A 23226-nucleotide genomic window follows, 5' to 3' on the forward strand; every position below is an offset into this window, starting at 1 on the left:
GGGGGGTATTGCAGCGGAGGGGCTCAGAACGAAGGGGGGGCTGAGAGGGGCGGGAGAACCCTCTCTCTCTTTCTCCCCCCCTCCCGTCAAATCGTGGCTGAGTGGCTGGAAAAGGTAAATGGGGAAAGTCTCCGTCCCCCGTCTCCGTTCCCCGTCTCCCTTTGCAGCGCTGCTCATTGACAGCCGGCGTGGTTTAGCCAAATCTGGGCTCGTGTCCCTCCGTGCTTAACTGACACCTTAAGCCGGTCGGCCAGGGCCTCGCCTGGCCTACCTTGCAAGATAGTTGTGAGGGGGGAGTGGAGGGGAGAGGCGAGTGCTGCCATGGTTTTACGTATTGAGTTGGTTACCCTTTAAGCAGGCTTTGACCACAGGGGCTAAAGTGGGGGTTGTTTGATTATTTATTACATTTGTATACTGCCCTGCCCTAAGGCTCAGGTGGGTTCACATGGAATGAGGAACAAAGAACAGTACATCAATCTCTGTGGCTGTATCAAATGAAGGTAACAGTAATAATAATCGCAATAAACAGAAAATAGCATTCTAGCAATGACTGTAACAATCTAAGAGGCCCATGATTGGTCAGTGTATGGGTACAAGGGAGGGAGGCTCAGAGGTGTTGAGGGAATGTCCCTCCATTCCTAGAAGCCCATTCCAGCGGTTATGACACTGGTGGCATCTGTATGGGCATTTTAGTGTGTATTTATAAGGCATACACTTTCTAGAGAACATTTAACACCAATTTTAAATATAGCAATAACCCTAGCTGTTATCTTGGAAAATTGCGTTTTTTGGTATGAAGTGGATACCTTGCATCCTCGCGAAACCTTGCAACTAAACACTTCCTTGATGGGCGGAAGACACTCTCTTAAAAACTGGATGTTTTTTGTTAAATAGTCTCTGACACTTTCCCTTGTAATGCAGTCATGGAATGCCTGCATCAAAATAGCCCAATGGACTGACTGTATAATTGGCAAAAACACTGGTTATTTATTCATTCAAACTGTGACTGGAGAGGCTGTTATGCCAATAATCTCAGTAAATATGCCCAGTTTTTACTTATTTTTGCTTTATAAACGATCACTACCAACATTATTTTAGAAGGATTCCATGCATGCCAGTTTCGTGACAGATTTAAGAGCAAGCTGGAAACTGACAGAATGTGTTCTCAGTGAACTGACATGAATCTAATGAAGTTCAGTTTAGGGTGTAGCTGAAGACCAGATGGGAAGATCTCTGGGATAAAAAATAATGTTATGATAAGTAGTCCAAATTATGGGGCCACCGGTATGTACTACACATATATGCTAGCCTATGGCTGGATAACTATAATGTGTGTGTAACATTTGGATTATTTGAGATGCTTCACATATTTACTTCCTTATAATCCAAATATCAGCCCTGTAGGTTAGTAGAGCTAGCCCTACAGATGGCATAGAATATGTAAAAGCCTATATGAGAAGCTGTATACCATATGGACGGTTTAGAAAACAAGTCTGAAATATTAGCAGGTCTTTTTGTGTTGTGGACTCCTTGGCTTCATTAGGCAAACTGAGAATTATAGACACAGGAGTTTTCCTAGCTGTTAGCCTTAATGCACTAATTATTTTTGTTATTCTCTTCTGTTTTAGGAGGGCAGGGAATTGGAAAGATGCTCATATTCTGTCACATTTAAAATGTTTTCTTTTTCAAGCCAAGATTACCGTTCATTTGTTCTATTGTGAACATCGCTTTCAGTAATTATAAGTTTGGCTGTACTTCATTAGGAAATCACACGGCCAAGTACAAGTCCTTGGCACAGGATGTGTCAGTATCTCAGCCAGCTGGGTGTCAGAACAGTTTCACACACATGGTGTTATTGTTATAAATTACATATTCATAGGCCTCAGTTGATGCATATGAAGAAAGCTACTATTTAAGCCAGCCTTTCTCAACTTTTTTACCATTGAGAAACCCCTGAAACATACTTAGGGCTTTGAGAAATCCCAGAAGTGGTGCAATCATGCAGAATACGGTTGGGAAGCCCACCTGGGGCCCCTCCCTTTCCTACCCTCTCCAAGCACATCATTGGCTATTTTGGGAGTGGGGTGGGTCAACATGACCATATATGGCTGTATCACCCAATAAATGTTTAACAAATTTAAATGAATAAATATTTATTTATTTAAATTTGTTAAACATTTGTTGAGTGATACTACCATATATGGTCATGTAGGATATATATATCCGCTGGCTTGACACGATCAAAGCCGATACACGTATAACCATGCACCAATTAAAAGAAGCATGGCGTATGGCGAAGCCTTACCGTGTGGTCAGACTGTTGGGCTAAGATCATGTGGTAGCAATCCTACTTAGAAGTAAGTCCCATGTTACAGCCTGAGATTCCCCAGGATCAAATTCATTCTGCCATGAAACTTGTTCGATCTTGTTTGACCTTGAGCCATTCGTTCTCTTTATCAGCCTAGCTTACCTCACTGGGCTGTTGTGAGATCATAAAATGGAAGAAAGAAGAATAATGTACACCCCCAGTAGCTTCTTTGAGGAATGATGGAGTAAAATTGTACCAAATATATCAACAATGTGGGTGGCAAGGATAGATACATAGAACACAACCTGAGAAGAAATTGCTCCTCTTTAGTCTACACAAAGTAAAGGCAGAAATCTTCTATTGTTGTCACAATTCTTGCCTTCTACAGATGTCAGCAGAAAATAGATATCAAAAAGAAAATAGATATCAAAAGAAATACCCAATAGGGTGTTGGTGTTCCCCCACTAATGGCCAGTCAGAGGCTCTTTCCCACCCCCTCCTCCACCTTCTCATACCACTTCCTAGTACTTGCTATATGCGGAGGAAGGAGGTAAGCTGGGGATGGCTGTCCAGGTGTGCTCTACTACATTTTGTCATGGCAGAACTGTGCTCCCTGAACTCCTGGCCACCAGGATGGCAGGGAAGACTGTCCCAGCACACTCTGCTGCAGCCAAACCTCTGTTCCCAGTCTCCTGGTTTCCAGGAGAGTTGGGGGGGGGGAGAGGTTTCCAGCTGTGTTCTGTCATGCTGGCCCAGGCAGCCTGCCTCAATTTTCAAAACTGGCTTTTCTACTAGTGCAGTGATTCTCAACCTGGGAGTCAAGACCCCTTTGGGGATCGAACAACGTTTTCACAGGGGTTGTGGCGGGGGGGGGGGGCACCGCCACTGTTACCACTCCTCCTGAAGGCGTCCGCCAATTTATATACAATTTATAGCCAATTTATATATAATAATGAATAATGGATCTTCACGCCATTGGTCAGTTTCGATTTAATTTCTGTGAAAGAACATTTGCATAATTTTATGGTTTGGAGGTCACCACAATATGAGGAACGTTATTAAAGGGTTGCGGCATTAAGAAGGTACCACTGTACTAGTGTTTGATAACATTGATATTATATCCTAAGAAATTCTCCTTTAAGCTTACACAAACAGTATTTTAAAGATTTGTAACTTTTGATTCCCCCCCCCTCTTTTTGTAGTTGCTTTGGGATTAAAGGAGCATTTGGTCTTCAATATATCAATATATAAGAACAAGGTGTGGAGAAATGTTGAGATTCCAGGAAATTGTCAATCATGGCCCTTCTTTCACACCAATTTCTACTTGCTCAAAGGCATTGATTGCAGGAAGATATACTGTTCAGCAGAAACTTGGCCGGGGAAGCTTTGGAACTGTCTACTTAGTTAAAGACAAAAAAGCAAAAGATGAAGAACAGCTGTAAGTAACATGCTGGTCTGTTTGATTTGTTTAAGGTCTTTGTCCGCAAAAAGAAGTAATGGATCACAACAGAGCAATGTTTGTCTGCACCCAACATTTAACCTGTTTTTGCTGGGGCTGATGTAACCTAATATTGATATAAGGCCCTCTAGTTTATTCCAACTTTTCCCATCACTTTCTTCTACACTTTCTCAAACACTTCTGTTCTTTCTATTTAGTTCTTTCCTTTGCTGCTGCAGCCTGTTCATTCCCAAGAAAGTTATTTTTTTGCTTCAAACTCAGTTTTGGCTGTCTGCTAGGCCATACCTAACAATGCTTTAGAGCAGGAGTAGTCAAACTGCAGCCCTCCAGATGTCCATGGACTACAATTCCCATGAGTTCCTGCCAGCGAACTCTGGCAGGGGCTTATGGGAACTGTAGTCCATGGACACAGTTTGACTATCCCTGCTTTAGATTGTCAGGTAGCAACTACTTGAGCTGACAAAAGCAAAGAACCCCCCCCCCCCCCCGACTGCAGCCTTTCTCAACTTTTTTATTGTGCAGAAACCCCTGAAACAATCTTTAGGCTTTGAGAAATCCCAGAAGTGGCACGATGGTGTAAAATTCAGTTAAGAAACATAGATGTTTACATGCTACCTGGGGCCCCTCCCCTTCCTACCCCCCAGCCTCATCATTAGTCATTTTGGGAGGAGTGGGTTGGTCGACATGACCATATATAGTCATATCACCTGATAAATATTTAACAAATTTTAAAAAATATATTAAAAATTAATTAACTCCCACCCCTACAAGAAACCCTTCCAGGGCAGTCAGGAAACCCCAGGATTTCATGATGCCCTGGTTGAGAAAGCCTTCCTTACTGCTGTGATTTCTAAATGCTTCTAACATGTCCTGAAGCCCAGTTGCTGTTGAGCAGCGAAGCACTTGGGGGAGCCACACCACAATAAAGCAACTGAGATGCTGCAAGAGCGTTTGCCAAAACTGTTACTTAACCTGAGCTGCACATTTGACAGTGGATCCTTTAACACCTTGTCATCATATACAGCAGATATGAATGAAGTTTAGGAAAAATAGGAGTCCTAACTATTAATATAGCAGAAAAAATGAACAGTCCGCTTCTGCGCTAATATGACAGGCATATCAGCATTCCTTTTAACATCTCTGTTTTAAGCCAAGACCGTTTGGGTTAGCAAAACTGGTTTCAAACTAGCACTGACAAAAGGTTAGAATTGCTGTGGGTCATAAAGCATTTGCTGCTCAGTTCCCAGGAATGCCAAGGTAGGCTCCTTCTGCCTAAAATCACTTGTGGTTGCCGGCTGCTGAAGTACAGAATCATGTCTTCTTATATTTTCAATGCTTCCAGTGGTATTCCATGTTTGAATGTATTTCCTATGTTATGAAGCAGGCACAGAGCCACTGGTGCCATGCTTTGTTAAGTCCACCACTCTCCTCTGGCTTCTGACCTGCCTTCTTGAAAAAGTCATTTTGATGTGGGAATATAACATAATATGTAACATATCTAATTGAAAATCTAATGAAAATCCAATAAAATAAATAAATATTGTAATTTTAATGTCTAATACTACAACACATGACTTTAGATCCCCATTTTGATCCATTGATCAGTGCTTGGTTGTCTTACTTCAGATCAATTGTGCTGGATTGGACCAGTGGTCCTTCCAGTAAGGGATCCTGTTTCACGTAGTGGACATCTAGTATCCAAATGCTGTGCTTTAAAGAAGTTGATGCCCAAAGATGCTTCCATGCTTGAGAGGACAGGCAGGGGGCAGAAGGGCAAGGTCTCTGCTAACTGCTGTCAGCAATTGATTATCTAGTCGCCCGTTATTCTCCTAATGTAGACATATTTATTGAACCCTAGATCAGTCAAGAATCAGGCAGAGGTCAGCGAGCAGAGTCTGTGATAAAGGAGCTTCCAAGATCCAGGCAGAGTAAGGATCCAAAAGAAAGGCTTTATTGAACAGAACTACTACAACAGCCAACGTGGGCCAAGACTCATTGAACAATCGCCTTGGCAGAGACAAAGATACAATGAACATTGGGGTGTACTTATAGGGGGGACCAAACATGGGAGAGAGGATGAGGAATCGAAATGGCAGGAAAGGTACATTTGCAAAAAGTTACAAAGATTCCCTGCTGAGCCAGATGGCCCAGCTTAGATCTAAACTAACAGTCTATTGAGACTCCAGTGAGACAAGCAAGGTCACTAAAAGTGGGAGAGATAGCAGTGTCCCGCTGGGGGATGCTGTGGTATGCAAAGGCAGACAGGAACCCACACAAGGATATATGGATTTATGACACCCGGCCTGGAGGAGTCCGGGAGAATGCGGCAGGAGGATGGGGCATGAACTGTGGCTCTCCAGAATATTTGTGGACTACAATTCCCATGAGCCCCTGCCAGCAGATGTCCATGGACTACAATTCCCATGAGTTCCTGCCAGAAGATTTGTAGTCCATGGACATCTGGAGAGCCACAGTTTGGCCACCCCTGCCCTAGATGTTTCCCCTGCAATTCAATCACAAGTGAATACAAACAAATCCAAATTACGGTTTCCCCCATTTATCTCTGGAATCTGTTAACCATTTTCATTACGCTGCATGTTAATTTACCCTCACACTCACCTGTAAGTATGAACTGATTACTTCCATTTCATCATATTGTATCTGAGGAAGCTCATATCTGGAATAAAACTTGGTTGGACTTAAAGGGACCTCTGGATTCTAGATTTATTCATCTAGTATCACTGTTTGTTGTTGACCTTCCAGGGCAACTTGGTTGGCAGCTGTGTGAAACAGAGCCAACTCTTCTTTTCTTCTAGATACCCCCAAAGGCCTGTAAGTTTGACATAAAGTCTACATCAGGGGTAGTCAAACTGCGGCCCTCCAGATGTCCATGGACTACAATTCCCATGAGCCCCTGCCAGCATTTGCTGGCAGGGGCTCATGGGAATTGTAGTCCATGGACATCTGGAGGGCCGCAGTTTGACTACCCCTGGTCTACATCCTCCCCTGTTCTTGCCTCTCCCCAGATGTCTCAGCATTGGTATTCCCGGAGTGGCTAACAGAGACAGTCCTCATTGCTAGCAGCTATTGATGGACTGGCCATCAGTGAATTTATCCAATCCCATTTTAAAGCCAACTAGACTAGAGGCCACCCCCATGTTCCACAAGCCTGATAAGTCCCACAAGCCTCTTTGAGTGGAGAAGTGCAATTTACAGTAAAAATGTCAATGGATTTAAAAGGGCATAATTTAAGTCAATGGACTTTTTAAAGGATTTAACTCCGTCTAGGGTTACATGGTTACATTATTATTTATATGAAAAGGAACTCAATATTTGAGGACTTCAATTTCATCGATTAAATAAAAGTATCGGTGTGAAAGGTAATCGTGGGATGATCTATGTCTGTAGGACATGTTTCAGTTAATACCATTTCTTTGGCGGATTAGGTTCGTGCTGGATGCAGAACTTACTGCAATGAAGCATCTCTTCAAATAAAAGTAGAGTTTATAAGGTGTAACTTAGTTTTCACAGTGCAGAGATATATTACATTTAAAGCCACATAAATTTATCCGACAATCATAGACTTTCAGTAAAGAGCAGTTGGAGAGTTGCTGGTGATCAGAGGACAAAGAGGCACCACCTAAATGACTGTGAAATCTCTATGCTTGCTAATTCTATTGATCTCCTGCATTCTTGTTTTCTTTCTAGGGTTCCCCTAGTACACCACTTCCTATTGCTAAGTTTCCTTCCTCTTTAGCTACTGGACAGCACAGAATGAGGGCTGGCTTAAGAGAGCTCACCAGCTGCTACTTGCTGGCCGATTGTCAATTTAGGCAGAACAACTAAAAGGCAGCTGCAGGCAGTCAGGCAGCCAGCATGGGGTGGGAAATAGATGCTGAGCAGCTCCTTGGGATACTTTTATTGCTGCACAATCACATGACATTTTGCTTCCTTCCATTTACATTGTCCAGCAATCTGTGCTACACACTGGTATGAAGAAACCAGAGGTCTCCCCCTGTGAATTATGCACATTGTATGCAGCCTATACATTACTTAAGGTGGAAGGTGTATTTAAAGCATTAGATAAAACTGTATTTCTGGCTTTTCTGGACCTTTCTTTGCAAGTTTACTCAAATGAACTATGCTGGCACTTTGCAAATAATAAACGTGTAGCTACCGGGACAGGGAGAGGGACAGTCTTAGTGATTCTGGGGGAAAGTCCAGGAGGACCCCCCAGAATTACTCCCCTTGCTGCTCCGAGGCAGACAGGTATGAAAAACTGCTATTTCCTCCCACCCCCACCCCCACTAAAAACAAACAGGTGGGCAGGTGCTAGGAACAGGTAGGCAGGCCCAAGGAGGAATTTTTGCTGCCACTGCCCTCAGGCAGGCAAACAAAGAGCAGATTTCACTGGTGAACAGGTAGGTGGGTGTCAGGAGTAACCACCAGCAGAAGCAAATGGCCCAAATTCCGCAGGAACCTCCCGTCTTTCTTTGCCTTCACTGGGGGGACAGAAGGGCTGCTTTTCGCTCCTAGTCTGCCCAGATCTCTGGGTGCTGCGCTTTAGAGCCTTGTTGCATTCTCCTTTCCAAAAGTCTTTTAAAACCCTTCTATTTTAAAAAAAAATCTAACTTGAAAAGTTCTGGTTATCAGTCCTTGGGTTATAGTCTTAATAAAAGGCATGATATGGATTGTGTTCTTGGCGCAATCTCAGATATTCAGCATTTCATATAGCCTTCAGTACAAGAAACATTGAAACTACTCTCAGCAACTGCTCCTTAATCTCCAGTTTTGCTATATTAATTCCCTTCATTAGGTTTTCCCACCAGAATTGAACCCAGACAAATGATAAACTTGTAAACTTGGCTTGTTATTCCCTTATGGTCATTGAATTCATTAAACATCCTCACCATGCTGTGAGCTGATCTACTGCTCAGCCTCTACCTATATGTGTGAGCTGGTGGTTCCCATTTTCTTGTGTCTGAGGAAGTGTGCATGCACACGAAGGTTTACGCCTTGAATGAAACTTTTTAGGTGTCCCTGGACTCAAACTTTGCTCTTCTGTTCCTTCCGATGTTGCTGTCAAATCAAGCAGAACTACACCAAGATTTAAGCTTCTTTAAAACGTATTTATTATCTGCATTGAACTATAGTTCTGTCATGAATAGGAATAACTATTTTGGCACCCCTACAGTGTCATCCTAAGCAGTAACTCCCCTTAGGATGGCGCTGTTAACCATCTACAATTCCCAGAATGTTTTTTGGGGGGGAAACGACAGTTCAACCCAATTGAAGATGGATCTGAGTTTGTAGTATACGTAAGCTATTTGTCTTCCCAATATTTAGAGGCTTCCAAGACAAACCTGTCTCATCAGTACTGCCTCTAAGTCCCGAGAGTTTCTTCCCTCTTTTTAAAAAGGGCATTTCTCCAATTAGTCTATATCTGTATTATTTATTAGTTATGCTGGTTCAGTATCAGTGTGCTATTGAATAGTGGTCACTGGGAAGACATTGCTATCATCTCTGGGCAAAGAAAGACCTAATCAGTTGCATAAGAAGAAGCTTTTGAGTTAAATCTTACTGTCCTATAGGCATGCACGACCAAGCAACAGAAGTACACAGCAGGCAGTAGGGACTTCAACACCATAAATATTCAAGAGGTGTTAATATGTCCCCTCGGTGGAAGGGGCATGCTGAGAAGCGCCAAGCACCCAGCACCGTTCCTGCATGTGGTAATAGTGGGGTGTCAGCACAACTTCTGCCTCTGACTTGCATTATACCATTAATCCCGACTCATGCCAGGATTCCTTGGGAACTGTGCACTCACCTGAATAATTTATTGCGTGTCTCTCAATTATTTAGGCCTCCTTATTACAACTGAAATGAAATCTAAAGGTGGATGGCACTCTGCAACTTATGAATATCCAAGATACAATCAGTGGGTTTTTGTGTAGTTAAATCCTTGTGTTAGCTGCCTGTTTTGTTTCTCTGAAGGTATTCCGAAAAGAACATTCTGCTGAAATTGAATCGATTAATACAATAACAAATTACTCCCCGTTGGTCGCACCGCATTTGTTCCTTTAATCATGTTGGTTTCATTTTCCTTGGCAACATTTTGCCTGAAAATAAAATGACATATAATGTAGAAAGAGAAGGAGAGAGACCTGGGGAGGAGTGAAGAGAGGGTTGAGATCACCATATTCTTTTCTGAACCAGTGTTATACTTTGTGATAGAAATTTCTTCTCGCTCTCAAATGTGAAATGTCATTCTTGATAAGCTGCTTTAGAATGTGTTTTTGTCTTGTCATTGCTAGTGTCAAGAGAAAATGGATTGAATCCATCCAACTCTACTTATGACAAAGATGACTTGCACAATTCACGTACTTTGATGATGAGGTGGTGAAGTTTGACTTTGTTACATAGTGAAAAACTTGAATGAAACAGACCTCAAGTGAACTCCAGAATTACTTTATCAAAGAATAGCCGGTGGCTCTTCTCTACAAATACTTCTCAGAGGGGAACTGAGGTTGAAAAGGCACTTTGTTTAGAAGGGACCTTAACATCTTACATATGTGAGACTTGGTCAATGTGTTGAGCAAATGAGAAAGAAACCAAGGAAGGTAGAGGGGACAGATCTATAGAGATCTTGTGAATTAAGAGGTGCTAAGGTACTCCTCGATGTGTTAAGCAGGAGGACTGAATGCATACTAGTTGGGAAGCATGATTCAGCACTGAGACCTGTCCCTGGCCAAGCATGTTCCATCTGCTATAAGGACAGATCCAGCAGTCTTGTGGGTTTCTGCATTCACAATCAGGAACCCTCCACAGAAACTTGGACATATGCCGTTTGTATGGGCATTGAGTCTGCCCTCGCAGGAGACTCAGTGAGTCTGTCAGTGGCAGACCTTGTCGCCACAGTGACCTACCTGCAACCCAGCTTTGTTCAGTCTGTATCTGAGTTCGAAGAATAATTAATAACATTAACTAACTAGGAAATGCAGGGAACCAAGACTATGGAGTTGTTTAATAGGTCTTTTAACACTAATCATCTTGATTGGGCAGGGAGTCATACAAATGTCATTTTTAGAATATATTTTGTCCAAATTGTCATATTATTACTCTTTCTATAACCAAGGGACACAGAATTACTATTTTTGGTTTAGTTTTTAAATTCTCATCCATTTATTAGTACCCAAATCTTCCTGCCCTAGCAACAGCCCTTTTAAGAACCAGAGCCTCATGAAGAAAATGGATTTCCAAACCTATGGATTAAATGCTATTTATTTTAATGTTCCTTTTAAAAAAATTCCCTAGGCAAAATGTTGAACATCAAGTTTTTTTTCCTTCTTTGTTTTTCTCCTGTTGCCTTTCAAACCGTTCCTCTGCTGGAATAATTTTAGAAATCAAAGGGTATCTAAGCCTTTCTCCTCTGCAGAGATTTCTTCTGTTATAAGGAGAAATGTCTGCAGCCCAAGGGCTTTGGGGTTGCCTGGCAGGAGTGGGCCCAGGACCCTGAGATGTGACAGTCTTTGTTTTTGTGGCCAGATGGTGCAGCAAGGTGACAAGTGCTCAACAGCAAGGGTGGGGAGGCTGATGGACCAGGGTGTGCCCTGATATCGCTGTGGCTGCAGCGTACAAGTGTCTCCAACAATCCATGTGATTTGATAATGTCATCATACTGGAGAACACTGGGCAGCTGCAGTAATGCCTCTCCATTTTTATCCCTCTCTTCTAGTGAGCTCAGGGTGGTGGATGTGGTCCTAGCCCTCCATTTTGTACCCACAGCCAACCAGTGAGGTAGGTCAGGTAGAGAGCAATTGACTACAAGGACCTAGTGATTTTCATGGCAGAGCAAGGATTCCGACTTGAGTACCCCACATCTTACTTCGACGCTAATCACTTTTCCAGATAGTGCAGCATTTCAGCTGACCAGCATCGCCTGCCATGCCCTTGGCTGTCTATAAATCTGACAGTAGCCTAGCGGAGTGCTCTGCCTCTCCCCTCCTCCTCATAGTCCACAGCTGGCATAGATGTTGGACACGTCTACTGACTTCTGCATGAGCGGGTGTGACTGTGGCCTGTGAAAACTTTTGGAAATGTACTTCTTTCCAATGGTGACCCACATTCTGCACATATGTATGTTCAGACTTTGATTTGATTGTTCTGGACAGTTAAAAGAAAATCAGTTCTTTGTAGGCTCTGTGCAGTCTTGTATATGGGACAGTGTGTGTGCAACCATTTTGAGTGAGTTGCTCTCACCCACACCCGTTAATGGTTCTGGCCATTTTGAGGTTATGCCAGGTTCTTCTGTGTTTTTGAAACCTGCCATGGAAGTCATTTCAAGATTATTTACTGCTACAATCCTTATGTTTAGTACGTAAATTAACATTATTTAAGTGGGTTGTGTTTTTTGAGAGATGGAACCTCAATGAGTGTCCTTTAATATGTTAAGTGTTGGCTATATAACGAGTTAATACTATTTAGGTTTAGAAATTGCTATTTAAAAAGGTATAATGTTATAAATTCTAACCTCTTCCTTGGATAGTAATGTGTAAAGTGGGGAATATAGTAGACTAGCAATTTGCTACAAAAATTCAACACTTCAGATTCACAGGCTCATCTACTCTTCCCGCCTGCATGCACATTTCTCCCTCGCTTCCATTTTTCTGTAATACTAAATTGGAATTATGGCTAATAAATAACAACAACAATAAACATAGAGTAACCAGCAGTGCAGTCCTAAGCAGGCGTTACACTTTTTAAAGCCCATTGACTTCATTGCACTTAGATGGGTTGGAGGGGTAGTCAAACTGCGGCCCTCCAGATGTCCATGGACTACTATTCCCATGAGCCCCTTCCAGCTAATGCTGGAAAGGGCTCATGGGAATTGTAGTCCATGGACATCTGGAGGGCCGCAGTTTGACTACCCCTGGCGTTGGACTCTGCTTTGGAATGCACTGCAGGAGTATACAAATTAATGATCTTTAAGCCCATTTCAAATTACAGTATGCAGGCAGTCTTGGCTAGCTCTAACAATAGCTGAACCTAGATGCAGAACGAAAACTCCAAAGTGTGTTAACAGCAAATCCTGGAAGCAAAGGGGAATTCCCATGAGAAGAGTGTGGTGTCATAGAACAGCCAGGACCCGGTTACAGCTCTGACTCCTCTGAGGAAGAACAGCTGGATTCTGTGTTTTGCGGCCACCAGCTAGCTGCAGCTAAGAAATCAGATGACGAATCACAGTTAAGAGGCTATGAGGTTCGTGTTTCATCACCCCCCTTCAGAATTGACAGTTCAGGGTCAGCCAGCTGCCCTTTCTCCCCAGGTTTAGGCAGGGTTTACAGTCTCCTCGCAAGTCAGCACACCTCAGAGCGTATCACCGGAAATGAGGTGTGAAGGAGGAAGAAGTATTACCAGAGGAGGTATGAAGTTGCTGTCCTGGACGTGACATAGGACTTGTGAAGCATCTAAAAACACAAGGGGGGGAGCCTTCCTGTGTAGCTTCAACATGTTCCCTGAGAAACTAACCTGCTGAAACTAACTTGCTGCTGCTCTATCAGGTTTGCTTTTGGAAAACTGACCTTGACTTGCTAATTCTTGTATAAATGATGAACTCTGTTAATTAAACTTTGGCATCCTGTCTCTGATAACCAGCTCTGTCTCTATCTGTCTGAGTTCCGCTGGCACCTCCCTGAAGCAGAACACATGGGAGGTAGGGTCCTGCCTAGCCATAGCACATTTTCAGTCCCCAGATCATTCCTGATCATCATGAAGTATAGTTCTCCAAAGCCCTGTAAGCATGTTCTTCAGAGCTTGACAGCTAAACCCCCCCAAAGAAAAGCTTGGTTTCTGTTGACATTAGAAATGACTGGCATATGTGAGATTTAAGCAAGATTATTCAGCTTGGAAAAGGAGCCAAGTTTAACAGGAGCTCTTGGGTGACTTGGCTCTGAGCAGTAGATGGCAGTAGTGCAACATCACCAATGGTCTCTAATGATTGCTATAGATATTACCTTCTCTCCTAATAGTTATTTCTTGAATCTGCAGGAATTTCTGTATTGTAATTCAACTGTAAATATTAGTTTAACTTTAAAGGGGAAAGGGACCTTATAGGAATCAAAGTGTTTATAATTTCCCTTTGAGAAAAGTACAAGTGGGCTTAAGATATATTCTTTAGAAGAAAGACTTTTAATCTTCGCTGCTACTGTTTATTCAGATAATTCAGTGGCCAAGCCTTCCTATCTGTGGGTATTGAACACTTTTATCTTCTTGCTGAGGTCACTCCACGCTTAAATGCAAACTTCTGGCTTCCTGAACAGTTCAGTAGGGAATAAAATATTTCTGAAGTAATAGAGGTAGGCTTATTTCCCCTCCTTCAAGGAGTTCACGACAGCATACATGGTTCTCCTTTCATTCATTTTAACTTCACAAAAACCCTGTGACAAATTCAACTCGGAGAGTGCGACTAGCTCAAACTATAAGGCAGTGAAGGGATTAGAATCCAGATATCCCCAGTTTGATCCAAGACTCTAACCACGACACAGCGGCATCTCTTCATTGGCTCAGGTTGGATGATAACTAGGGAAATGGGTGCCGCCGTGGGAACAAAACGAAAGGGGATGGGGTGCCATCACCCCAGTGCTGCAATGTCACCTCCCGTTCTGTAGCCAGAAATGCCAGCACGTCAAGGCTCTAACAGTCCAAATCTTTCCGAGAAAACCATAGAGATCTGGGGGATTGATAACGCATTGCAGTGATACCTTGCCATCATTTCCAGTTACATGACATCTAGACCTGCCCTGAAACCACTGGGGGGTTCCAGCCTAATGATAACATTATAGATATTCACTGTAATGGCCGCCTTTTCTGTAGGGAACTGCACAGACTCCAGCTTTGACGGATGTCATGGGAAAGAGGAGTCCGACGCTGATGACCTGCTGTCATGGATGTCTTTGTTTTAATTCAATGTGACATGGCTATGCTATCCTTAAAAGGCATTTCAGCTGAATGTAAAATTTTATATTTGCTGCTGGGGTGACAGTGGGGGAGGTGGAAACAGTCTGTATACAAAATCAAAACCTTTTAGAGTCATACTGGGTCAGAGCTAGAAAGATACTGGAAGTCTGCATAGACCAGGGTGGATTGGCTTAAATTACAAATTTCCAAAATTATTTCAATATTTCATCAATCAAGCTCCCCAGCCTTTCTTTTTTTGAGCCTGCAGGCACCTTTGGAATTCTGACACGGAGTAGGGTGGGCGCAACTATCAGGAAAAAGTTTTTCACAGTCAGAGTAGTTCAGCAGTGGAATAGGCTGCCTAAGGAGGTGGTGAGCTCCCCCTCACTGGCAGTCTTCAAGCAAAGGTTGGATACACACTTTTCTTGGATGCTTTAGGATGCTTAGGGCTGATCCTGCGTTGAGCAGGGGGTTGGACTAGATGGCCTGTATGGCCCCTTCCAACTCTATGATTCTATGATTCTAACTACAAAAGGTCTGCTGAAGAAGGTAAAGTAAATCACAAAAACTGATGCTGCAAAGGGTGGAGCCACACAGAGAACAACCTTAGAGGTTTCTTAAATATTTAACATTGTAGGAAATGATATACAATGATACATTACTTATTTTTAGATGTCTGAATGCTCATAAACCTCTTACGGAGCGTCTCTTACAACCTGCAGTTCTGTCTGGTTTTGGCAGAAACTAACACTAGAAGCTGCTGCTGCTTTCCCATGGTCCTTTTACCTCTTTTCTACCTTATTATGTGCCACCCTCATCCCCCAAAATAATCAATCTCAGCTAGAATGAAGGACAGCTAATAGCTATTGAGTAGATCAGGAGTGAAAGGCCACCCCAACGAATGAGTAGGTGACACCTTCGGTGACTTGCCAGTCTCTGGACTCCAGCACTGAACCATTGTATCGTATAAGTACAGAAAATACAATACAGCATGATGACTGACAAAAATATTTTCATTACTGTTCTTTCTTTTTCAAAGACAAGGACCAGAGGTTCAGTTATAAGACATTGTGTTTGCATCATGTTCCGCTAAGCTTCAAATAAAAAAAAAACTATTTTTAAAAGAGAACCTTAGAGCTCAAACTTAAAATGTGTAAACCCTCTGATTTAATTTTTTAAGATGTAAAATAATTATTTAAAAGCATTGATATTTGCCTAGTTTAGTATTGGAACACCATCTCAGCAGCTAGATGATGGACCATTTTAGGCAGCCCTACTTGTGCTTGATCAAGGAAAGTGTTTTGAAACCTGGGCCCAATCTGCACACATAGGATAATGCACTTTCAGTGTGCTTTGGCAGCTGGACTTTCCTGTGCGGAACAGGAAAATCTACTTCTAAAGTGCATTTAAAGTACATTATCTATTGTGTGCGGAATAGGCCCTGGTTAATATGGGGTAGCACAAGAGACTCTGCTGCTAATTATGTATGGTTAGGCAGGTGCTAGATTTTCCTTCCCATACATATAATTGTTGTTCTATGCCAGAAGATGCTTACTACAACCAGCTACTTAGACTGAATTAAAACTGGACTGGCTCTTCCCAAAAACATTCATGATAGAATTTTCCTGGATATAACCCTGTGAATCTATTAAAGTGCATCATTCTGTTATGTCCAAGAACAGCTGCAGACACTTCTCAATGCAGTGTGTCAATCTGTAAACACCCAATTTATAGACTCTAAAATGACTTTTACGCATAATGGTTTTGCATGTATAATAATAGTGTTTTGCAGAGGGGAGTAAACAGCTTATAATCAGTGTTAAAGTGACAGATTTATGACTAGACTGATGCTTGTTAATAAAAATAAATTGCCAGCAGCCTCCTTAGTGGAAACAAGTAGAGAAGGTGATGTTTCTGCTATGACAGTTGTCCAACTGAGCTGTGATATTTAATATCACGGCTAATGAACAACACTGTTAGGTAAGAATATGCTTACAAGAATTTATTGAAGAAACATTTCTTTCAGATTTTGAGCACTTTCCTTACTATGCACCTTTAATGCTTTGCTTTGATGTAGTGCAGTCTATACTAGCTGGTGATATTAACTTGCTGAACAGATTTTTGGAAAATTATCCCTTCTCTTTGATCTCCAGTTGATTCCAGTAGATCAGGAATGCATCTTAGATTTGTGGAGGCATGCATTCTTCCTCTGTATGGTTAAAAGAAAACATCAGATTAGATTTAGCACAAAATTTCCATGTGCTATAGTTCTTACACAAACCAGAAACGGGGGGAAAAGATAGTTGCTTCTACTGAGTCCAGTTTATTGTATCTACCACTTGTGTTTCCACTTGTGGGAGAAAAGCACTAGGTTTGGCACAATATTTTGTTTAAGTGGAGCTGCATGAAGTCCATTTATGTTTCTGCTTGCACATCACTGGATCTAAGTCTTTATATAGAGTTAATTTCCTTATTATACTAAGAAAAACCATAAGGAAGGATTCTTACGTAGCGTAGATCCAGTTTGTCTTGGAAAATGAGATTTCGGAATCAGGTTTTAGAGTTCCGGGTTCATATATCTGCTCAACTGTGAATTTATTGACTGGTCTTAGATTTATTACCCCTCTGACAAAGATCATGCTTGCCTGGATATCCAAATTCATCAGATCCCAGAAGCTAAGCACAGTTGGCTTAGTACACTCGATTAGTATTTGAATGGGAGACCAACAAGGCATACCAGGGTCACTCTGCAGAGACCGGTAATGCCAAGCCATCTCTGTTTGTCCATTGCCTTGAATACCCTATGGCACGGGTAGTCAAACTGCGGCCCTCCAGATGTCCATGGACTACAATTCCCAGGAGCCCCCTGCCAGCGTTTGCTGGCAGGGGCTCCTGGGAATTGTAGTCCATGGACATCTGGAGGGCCGCAGTTTGACTACCCCTGCCCTATGGGGTTGCCATTCGTCGGCTGTGACTTGATGGCCCTTTGCGTTACCACCAGCTCTTCACTTGTGAAACAGAAATAATATTTACCTCAGGAAGTTGATGAAAGGATGAAAAAAGATGACACTTTAAAAGGGATGTGTATTTTTCTTAGGAGTCTTTTGGTACCCTGAAACTGAGAAATTATTGTGATGTAAGCATTCATAGGTAAAAGCACAATGAATTAGATGCTGTGTGAATGATCTTTGTAAATGTGGCATCATATTTGTTGCAGTCAAACAAATGAACACTGAAACAGGGTAAGGGGATGCTGATAACAATTCACTGGATGATTAGTTTGATACCGTCTTGTGGATGGCAGTAGTTCCATAAAAATATGTGCTGATAATCCCATTGTTACAGAGACTATGTCTGTTTTCTGTTTGCCGATCTGGGCTCTTCCAGAAGGCTGTAACCATGAGGGCTGGAAAAAATGTTGGGTCCCGGGCTTCTTGTCCAAGTGACACAATCTCCCAAGTCATGCTCTCTGCCCAATCTAAGGAACGTTACAGGGAGGGAATTCCCTAGCTACTAACCATCATAAAGCCAGAGATAAGACAGTCAAGCTTGTGTTTAGCATTACCAGCACAGGAAGGAATTCTCACAGCACCACAGAGGAACTGGGTAGCCAGGACTTTTCGTCTGTGCAATATTTTTTGTCTGTCTACATTTGAAAACTCCATGACCAGCCGAGTTACAAAAGGGACTGTTTTCCCTGTCACCGTATATCTACAGCAGATATTGAACTTGTTCCATTGTTGTCTGTCACGAATTCCATAAATGCACAAGTGCCCTGGAAAGACAAAGGACGACACCCCAGAGAAGAACAAGTCCCTCCCTATTGGTTATTGCTACTTCCGTAGGTCCCACTCATGTCCTGCCAGCACTGGGGAAAATCTTTGCCTCACTGCATGCTGCAGAGCTGCTTGGATAGCTGGGAAGGGGCAAAAGCCACATGGAGGAGATGAGGATGATGAATGGGTAACCGCTGCATTGGTCAATACCCATGACCAGTTGCTCATTGAATCAGGATGCCATCATCTGGATACTTCTTCATTCCATGTTTCCAGGAATTCCAGGAATTTGGATGGAGTTCCTCCAAGGAACACTAGAAGTCATTATGCAGAGCCAGGAAGTGGCAAACCACCACCAAACATCCCTTACTTGGCTGCCAAACTATCCTTAGATCTCCTGGCTACACTATACACACTGCATGGGAAATCTATCAATCAATCAATCAATCAATCAATCAGGAATAACAATGCAACCCAACTGCAGTGTGCTGTCATCATGCTTTCCTAATAATAAAAAGGGAAATAAGTCCTACTGACCCATATGAATCTCCATAATGCTGTTTTCTTTTAAATGAGAAAGTAATTCTTCATGATAAACAGAATTCATCATTTGTGTCGCTGAAATTTCCTTTCCTTCTCTGTTGATGCATCAGTCTCTGAAATGTATAGCCTATGCCCTCAAACACCCCCCTGATGATTAATCACCGCACCTAAGCAAGGCCAGCCGCAATCTGTTTTTAAATGGACTTTCTGTCCCTACATATTGATTGGCAATCATGTAGCCAATTTACATTTGACTTGGCAGTTAATTTATTATTCCCACATCATTCTACACTTTGGATTTTTGAATACTGTCAACTCATTCGTCACTGTTCCCAAACTGTTAACATAAATCCTTTTTCCAAGCCAACCCGTTAACATTCAAAAGAAAGAGTAATTCTCAGAAATGTTTAAAACAGCAGCAATACTCATCATACTTTTGCCATAAGTTTCTATGCCAAAGTATATTTTGTTTTCTTTGAGTCTCTCACAGGGCTTATGCTCCAGTTCAAGGAGAATTGTTTTGCATCAGTCGCTTTAGAAAGATTCTGCATTGACGGTTTTTGTCTATCCACCTAGGCATTCCACCTAGGCAGCCTTCATAGCAACAATCATTAATAACACTGATAGGAATTATGTCGATTTCAAGTTAGAGCATTTCCAGGCAGCTCTGCTTATGTCAGGGGTAGTCAAACTGCGGCCCTCCAGATGTCCGTGGACTACAATTCCCAGGTGCCCCTGCCAGCGAATGCTGGCAGGGGCTCCTGGGAATTGTAGTCCACGGACATCTGGAGGGCCACAGTTTGACTACCCCTGGCTTATGTGCTGGTCTTCACAGACCAGTTATGTACATGATCCAGCCCACACTGGTTTCTGTCTAGCCACCATTGCTAACCAGCATCCACTTTGTATTTCAAGTCAGGTAGCTTCTTTATTATTATTATTATTATTATTATTAATAATAATAATAATAATAATAATAATAATAATAATAATAATAATAATAATAATAATAATAATAATAATAATAATAATAATAATTTGATTTATTGCCCGCCGCTCCCTGATGACATGTGGTGGGTTACATACGTCTGAATAAAACCCCCATTAAAACCCCATTAAAACCCCAGACATAAAATCACCAGTCATTAACCAAAAACCAAAAAGAAGAAGATAAGGCAGAAAACAAAACCCTCGCTATTCTCAGTCCCCTGTCATAGAGGGACGGGAGGGAGGAGGGTGCGGATGTCACTTGCAAACCGTCACTCATGCCACTATCCTGGAAGGGGGACCAGGAGGGAAAGGGACTAGATACTGATCATTCCCATGCTTCTAATAAGGTATCACAGTGTCCAAAGAGACAAAGTAGCCTGTTGCGACATTCACTGAGGACCTAGAAAAGCCTTCTGTTTTGGACACCCCTGCAGAAAGCTGTGATGGTTTGTTAACTGTTAACTTTGCAATGGTGGCTTCAGGTCTACAGGTTTGATCGCACCAGTTGTACGGGAAAGTGACAGTTTAATTTAAGCCCAAAATTACTTTGCTGCAAATGCAGGTTGGCAGCAGCCCCTACTGTCTGATTAAACAATTCGTTCTTATTTTTTACAAGCACTGTATCTTCTGTACTTGTTTCAAACAAATGAATCTGGGCAGTAGTGCTGCGTGATTCCTTGAATGAGAGACCCCATCCGAGGAACCTTCTTGGCAGAGTTGCCACAAAGCAATATCACTTGGTGTTCATTTTCTCTCCCCGGGACATTAGCATATGCTGTGCACAGTTTATGTAGCCTGAGGCTGGGGCAGATGCAGTGGATTGCTAGTGTAAGCCAGCTGCCGTTTATCTTCGGAGAGCTTTCTCTAGGAAATGTCTTCGGCTTATTTTTTAATTTCTTTTTCTTCTAGTATTGATTTGATCTCTGAATTCTGTTACGTTAGCTAGCCATCACTTTTGGGTGCAGAGAGCCATTGATAAGAATTTACAGTATCCTTTCCTTTTGTGCCTTGAGTTTCTTTTCTCTGCATCAACAAATTACAAATACCCCTAGAGAGTTCTATGTTACCGGGTTAGCTTTTTTTTTTTTTTAATGTGATGACAGTATCAAGGGAAGTGCATTAAATAATGTTCATCTAGATAGAAGAAAATTCCAAAGATACAGAACTCGTGGGAAAACGCATTTTGTTCCATTTTTAATTGAACTTTCGAGACACATCGAAACATACAGAATTCAGTAGGCAATTTAACCTTGCATTATTACTTTGATAGCATGAAAGTATACATAATGATTCATTTAGCAGATAGCTTTACTGCTTGGTATATTGATGCTATTTAAAAGTAGAAGTGCTTTTGTTTTTATTTAGTTTAAAATATATATCCAGAAGGAGCTAGGAGGTGCTACAGCCTGAGCTTCCCACGTATATCTTACCTTTGCCCCTTGGGAAAACAAAGGGGCAAAGTCAAAAGTGAAAATAAACAAGGTGTCCTCAATAAGCCAAACAGCTGCTATTCAGGGCTGTTGTTGGCTTACATAATTACCATTCTGTGTTTGCATAGCAAAGTTTAAAGTACTCTAGGAATTAAAAAGCTAGCATAGTAACACAAGTGCATTCCCACGGCATCCTTGGCAACTGTTACCACATCTACCACTAGCGACATTATGCAGCAATGATGATGTCCCCCATTCTTGCTACTTAGAAGACACCACTGAATAACCGCATGCCTTCATCTCAGCACAACGGCGTCCTTCACGGGAACACAAAACCAGGCAGCCATAAAGAAACCAGAGTGCTTAACATGGTTTGGGCCACCATGATGGGTAGAAATGTCCCTGGAGAAGGCTTCAGTTCTGCTTTAGAAGAATGCCTGCTCACAGTGCCATTGCATCGTTTTCTCTGTGAGGTGAGCCAGCCTTGGAAAGAGTAGGGGACACATGCCCAAGGAAGAATGGAAGGTGAAGCAGCAGGTGGCACCGTGAACTACCCCATCAGTCTATGGGACAGTGAAGTGCAGGGTGATAGTGCCTGCCTTCCACCCTGGGTAGATGCTGATGGGGAAAATGACATCTTTCTTTTGGAAGACCCGCTGGTAACAATATGTTAAAATAAGAAGAAAAAGAGGAGAGGTAACAAAACCCAAACTTGGGCTTCTTCCTTTACCACAGAGTAGCACCCTGACCGCAGTGCCACAGCGGTGGAGCAAAGTGCAGTCAAGTTAGAGCTGCTTTATGGCGACCCTGAACGGGGTTTTAAGGCAAGAGATTTTCAGAGGTGCTTTGTCATTGTCTGCCTTAGTGTCACAACCCTGGAATTCCCTGGAGGCCTCCCATTCAAATATTAGCCTGGTCTGACCCCTGTTTAGTTAGTCCCATTTTAAAGGATAAGATGCAGACCTATGCGCAAAGTGTCCATGCTCGCGAGGGATGGAGCCTAAGTTCAGGATCTCAGCTAGCTGCTGCCAGCATTCCACAATTAAAGATGTCTGCCCATAACTCTCCCAGCTTGACGTATTTATCCCCTTTCATATGTTTTCCCCTGGAACTGACCTCGTACAAATGGTAACATTATAAACTAGGATCGGATAAACATTTTCATTATGCAGCATGTTAATTTACTGCTCACACTTTGTAAGTATGGACTGGTAACTCCCATGCCATTGTCTCTGAAGAAGGGTGCATGCACATGAAAGTTGATAACCTTGAATCAAACTTTGTTGGTTTTAAAAGATGCTACTGGACTTTTTGTTTATTTATTTTGCAGACCTTTAGCCCGTACCTCCCAAGAGGCTCATGGCAAGTAACAATATTCAAATATAATCCACAATAACCCCCCATGTAAAATCCAGTATACCCAAACCCCAAGATTGGGGACAAGTGATAACCTCCCCCCTGGTCCACCAGACAACAACCTGCCATGTGGGGGAATGGAGACTTCCCTGAAGGACTGACATAGCCGGATGGATTGGCCAAGGCTGAAGACCTGAGGACTTTACCTTTCTTCTGCTGCTTCAGACCAACACGGCTACCCACCTGACATCTATCTTGTAGGCTTGGGGCAGGGGAAAAGCTGGTTTGATGAGCACTCCTTGAAGCATGAGCTCCTTCATCACTGCCACTGCTTCTTTGCTTCAAGCACCATTGTTCCTCCAATCCCAGGTGTAGGAGCTGAGTTGGTGTTCCTGCTGAGTGTATCCA

General features: G+C 42.4%; 1 protein-coding gene across 5 annotated transcripts in view; it reads left to right on the top strand.

Moving 5' to 3' along the window:
• The first annotated feature begins 1 nt into the window (after position 1).
• Positions 2-23226, top strand: part of NEK11 (NIMA related kinase 11) — a 111440-nt gene continuing 88215 nt past the window's right edge. For 3 of the 5 annotated variants that reach the window (XM_077303604.1, XM_077303608.1, XM_077303609.1), the window contains exons 1-2: positions 16-114; positions 3511-3746. In XM_077303604.1, the coding sequence (XP_077159719.1) occupies positions 3577-3746 (170 nt within the window). In that variant the 5' untranslated portion in view covers positions 16-114; positions 3511-3576. Of the gene's footprint in view, positions 115-3510; positions 3747-5625; positions 5696-23226 lie in introns of all 5 variants that reach the window. The other 2 variants (XM_077303605.1, XM_077303606.1) reach the window with 2 other exon arrangements.

Source organism: Paroedura picta, chromosome 11 (genome assembly GCF_049243985.1).
Source record: "Paroedura picta isolate Pp20150507F chromosome 11, Ppicta_v3.0, whole genome shotgun sequence".
In the NCBI taxonomy this organism is placed as follows: Eukaryota; Metazoa; Chordata; class Lepidosauria; order Squamata; family Gekkonidae; genus Paroedura; species Paroedura picta.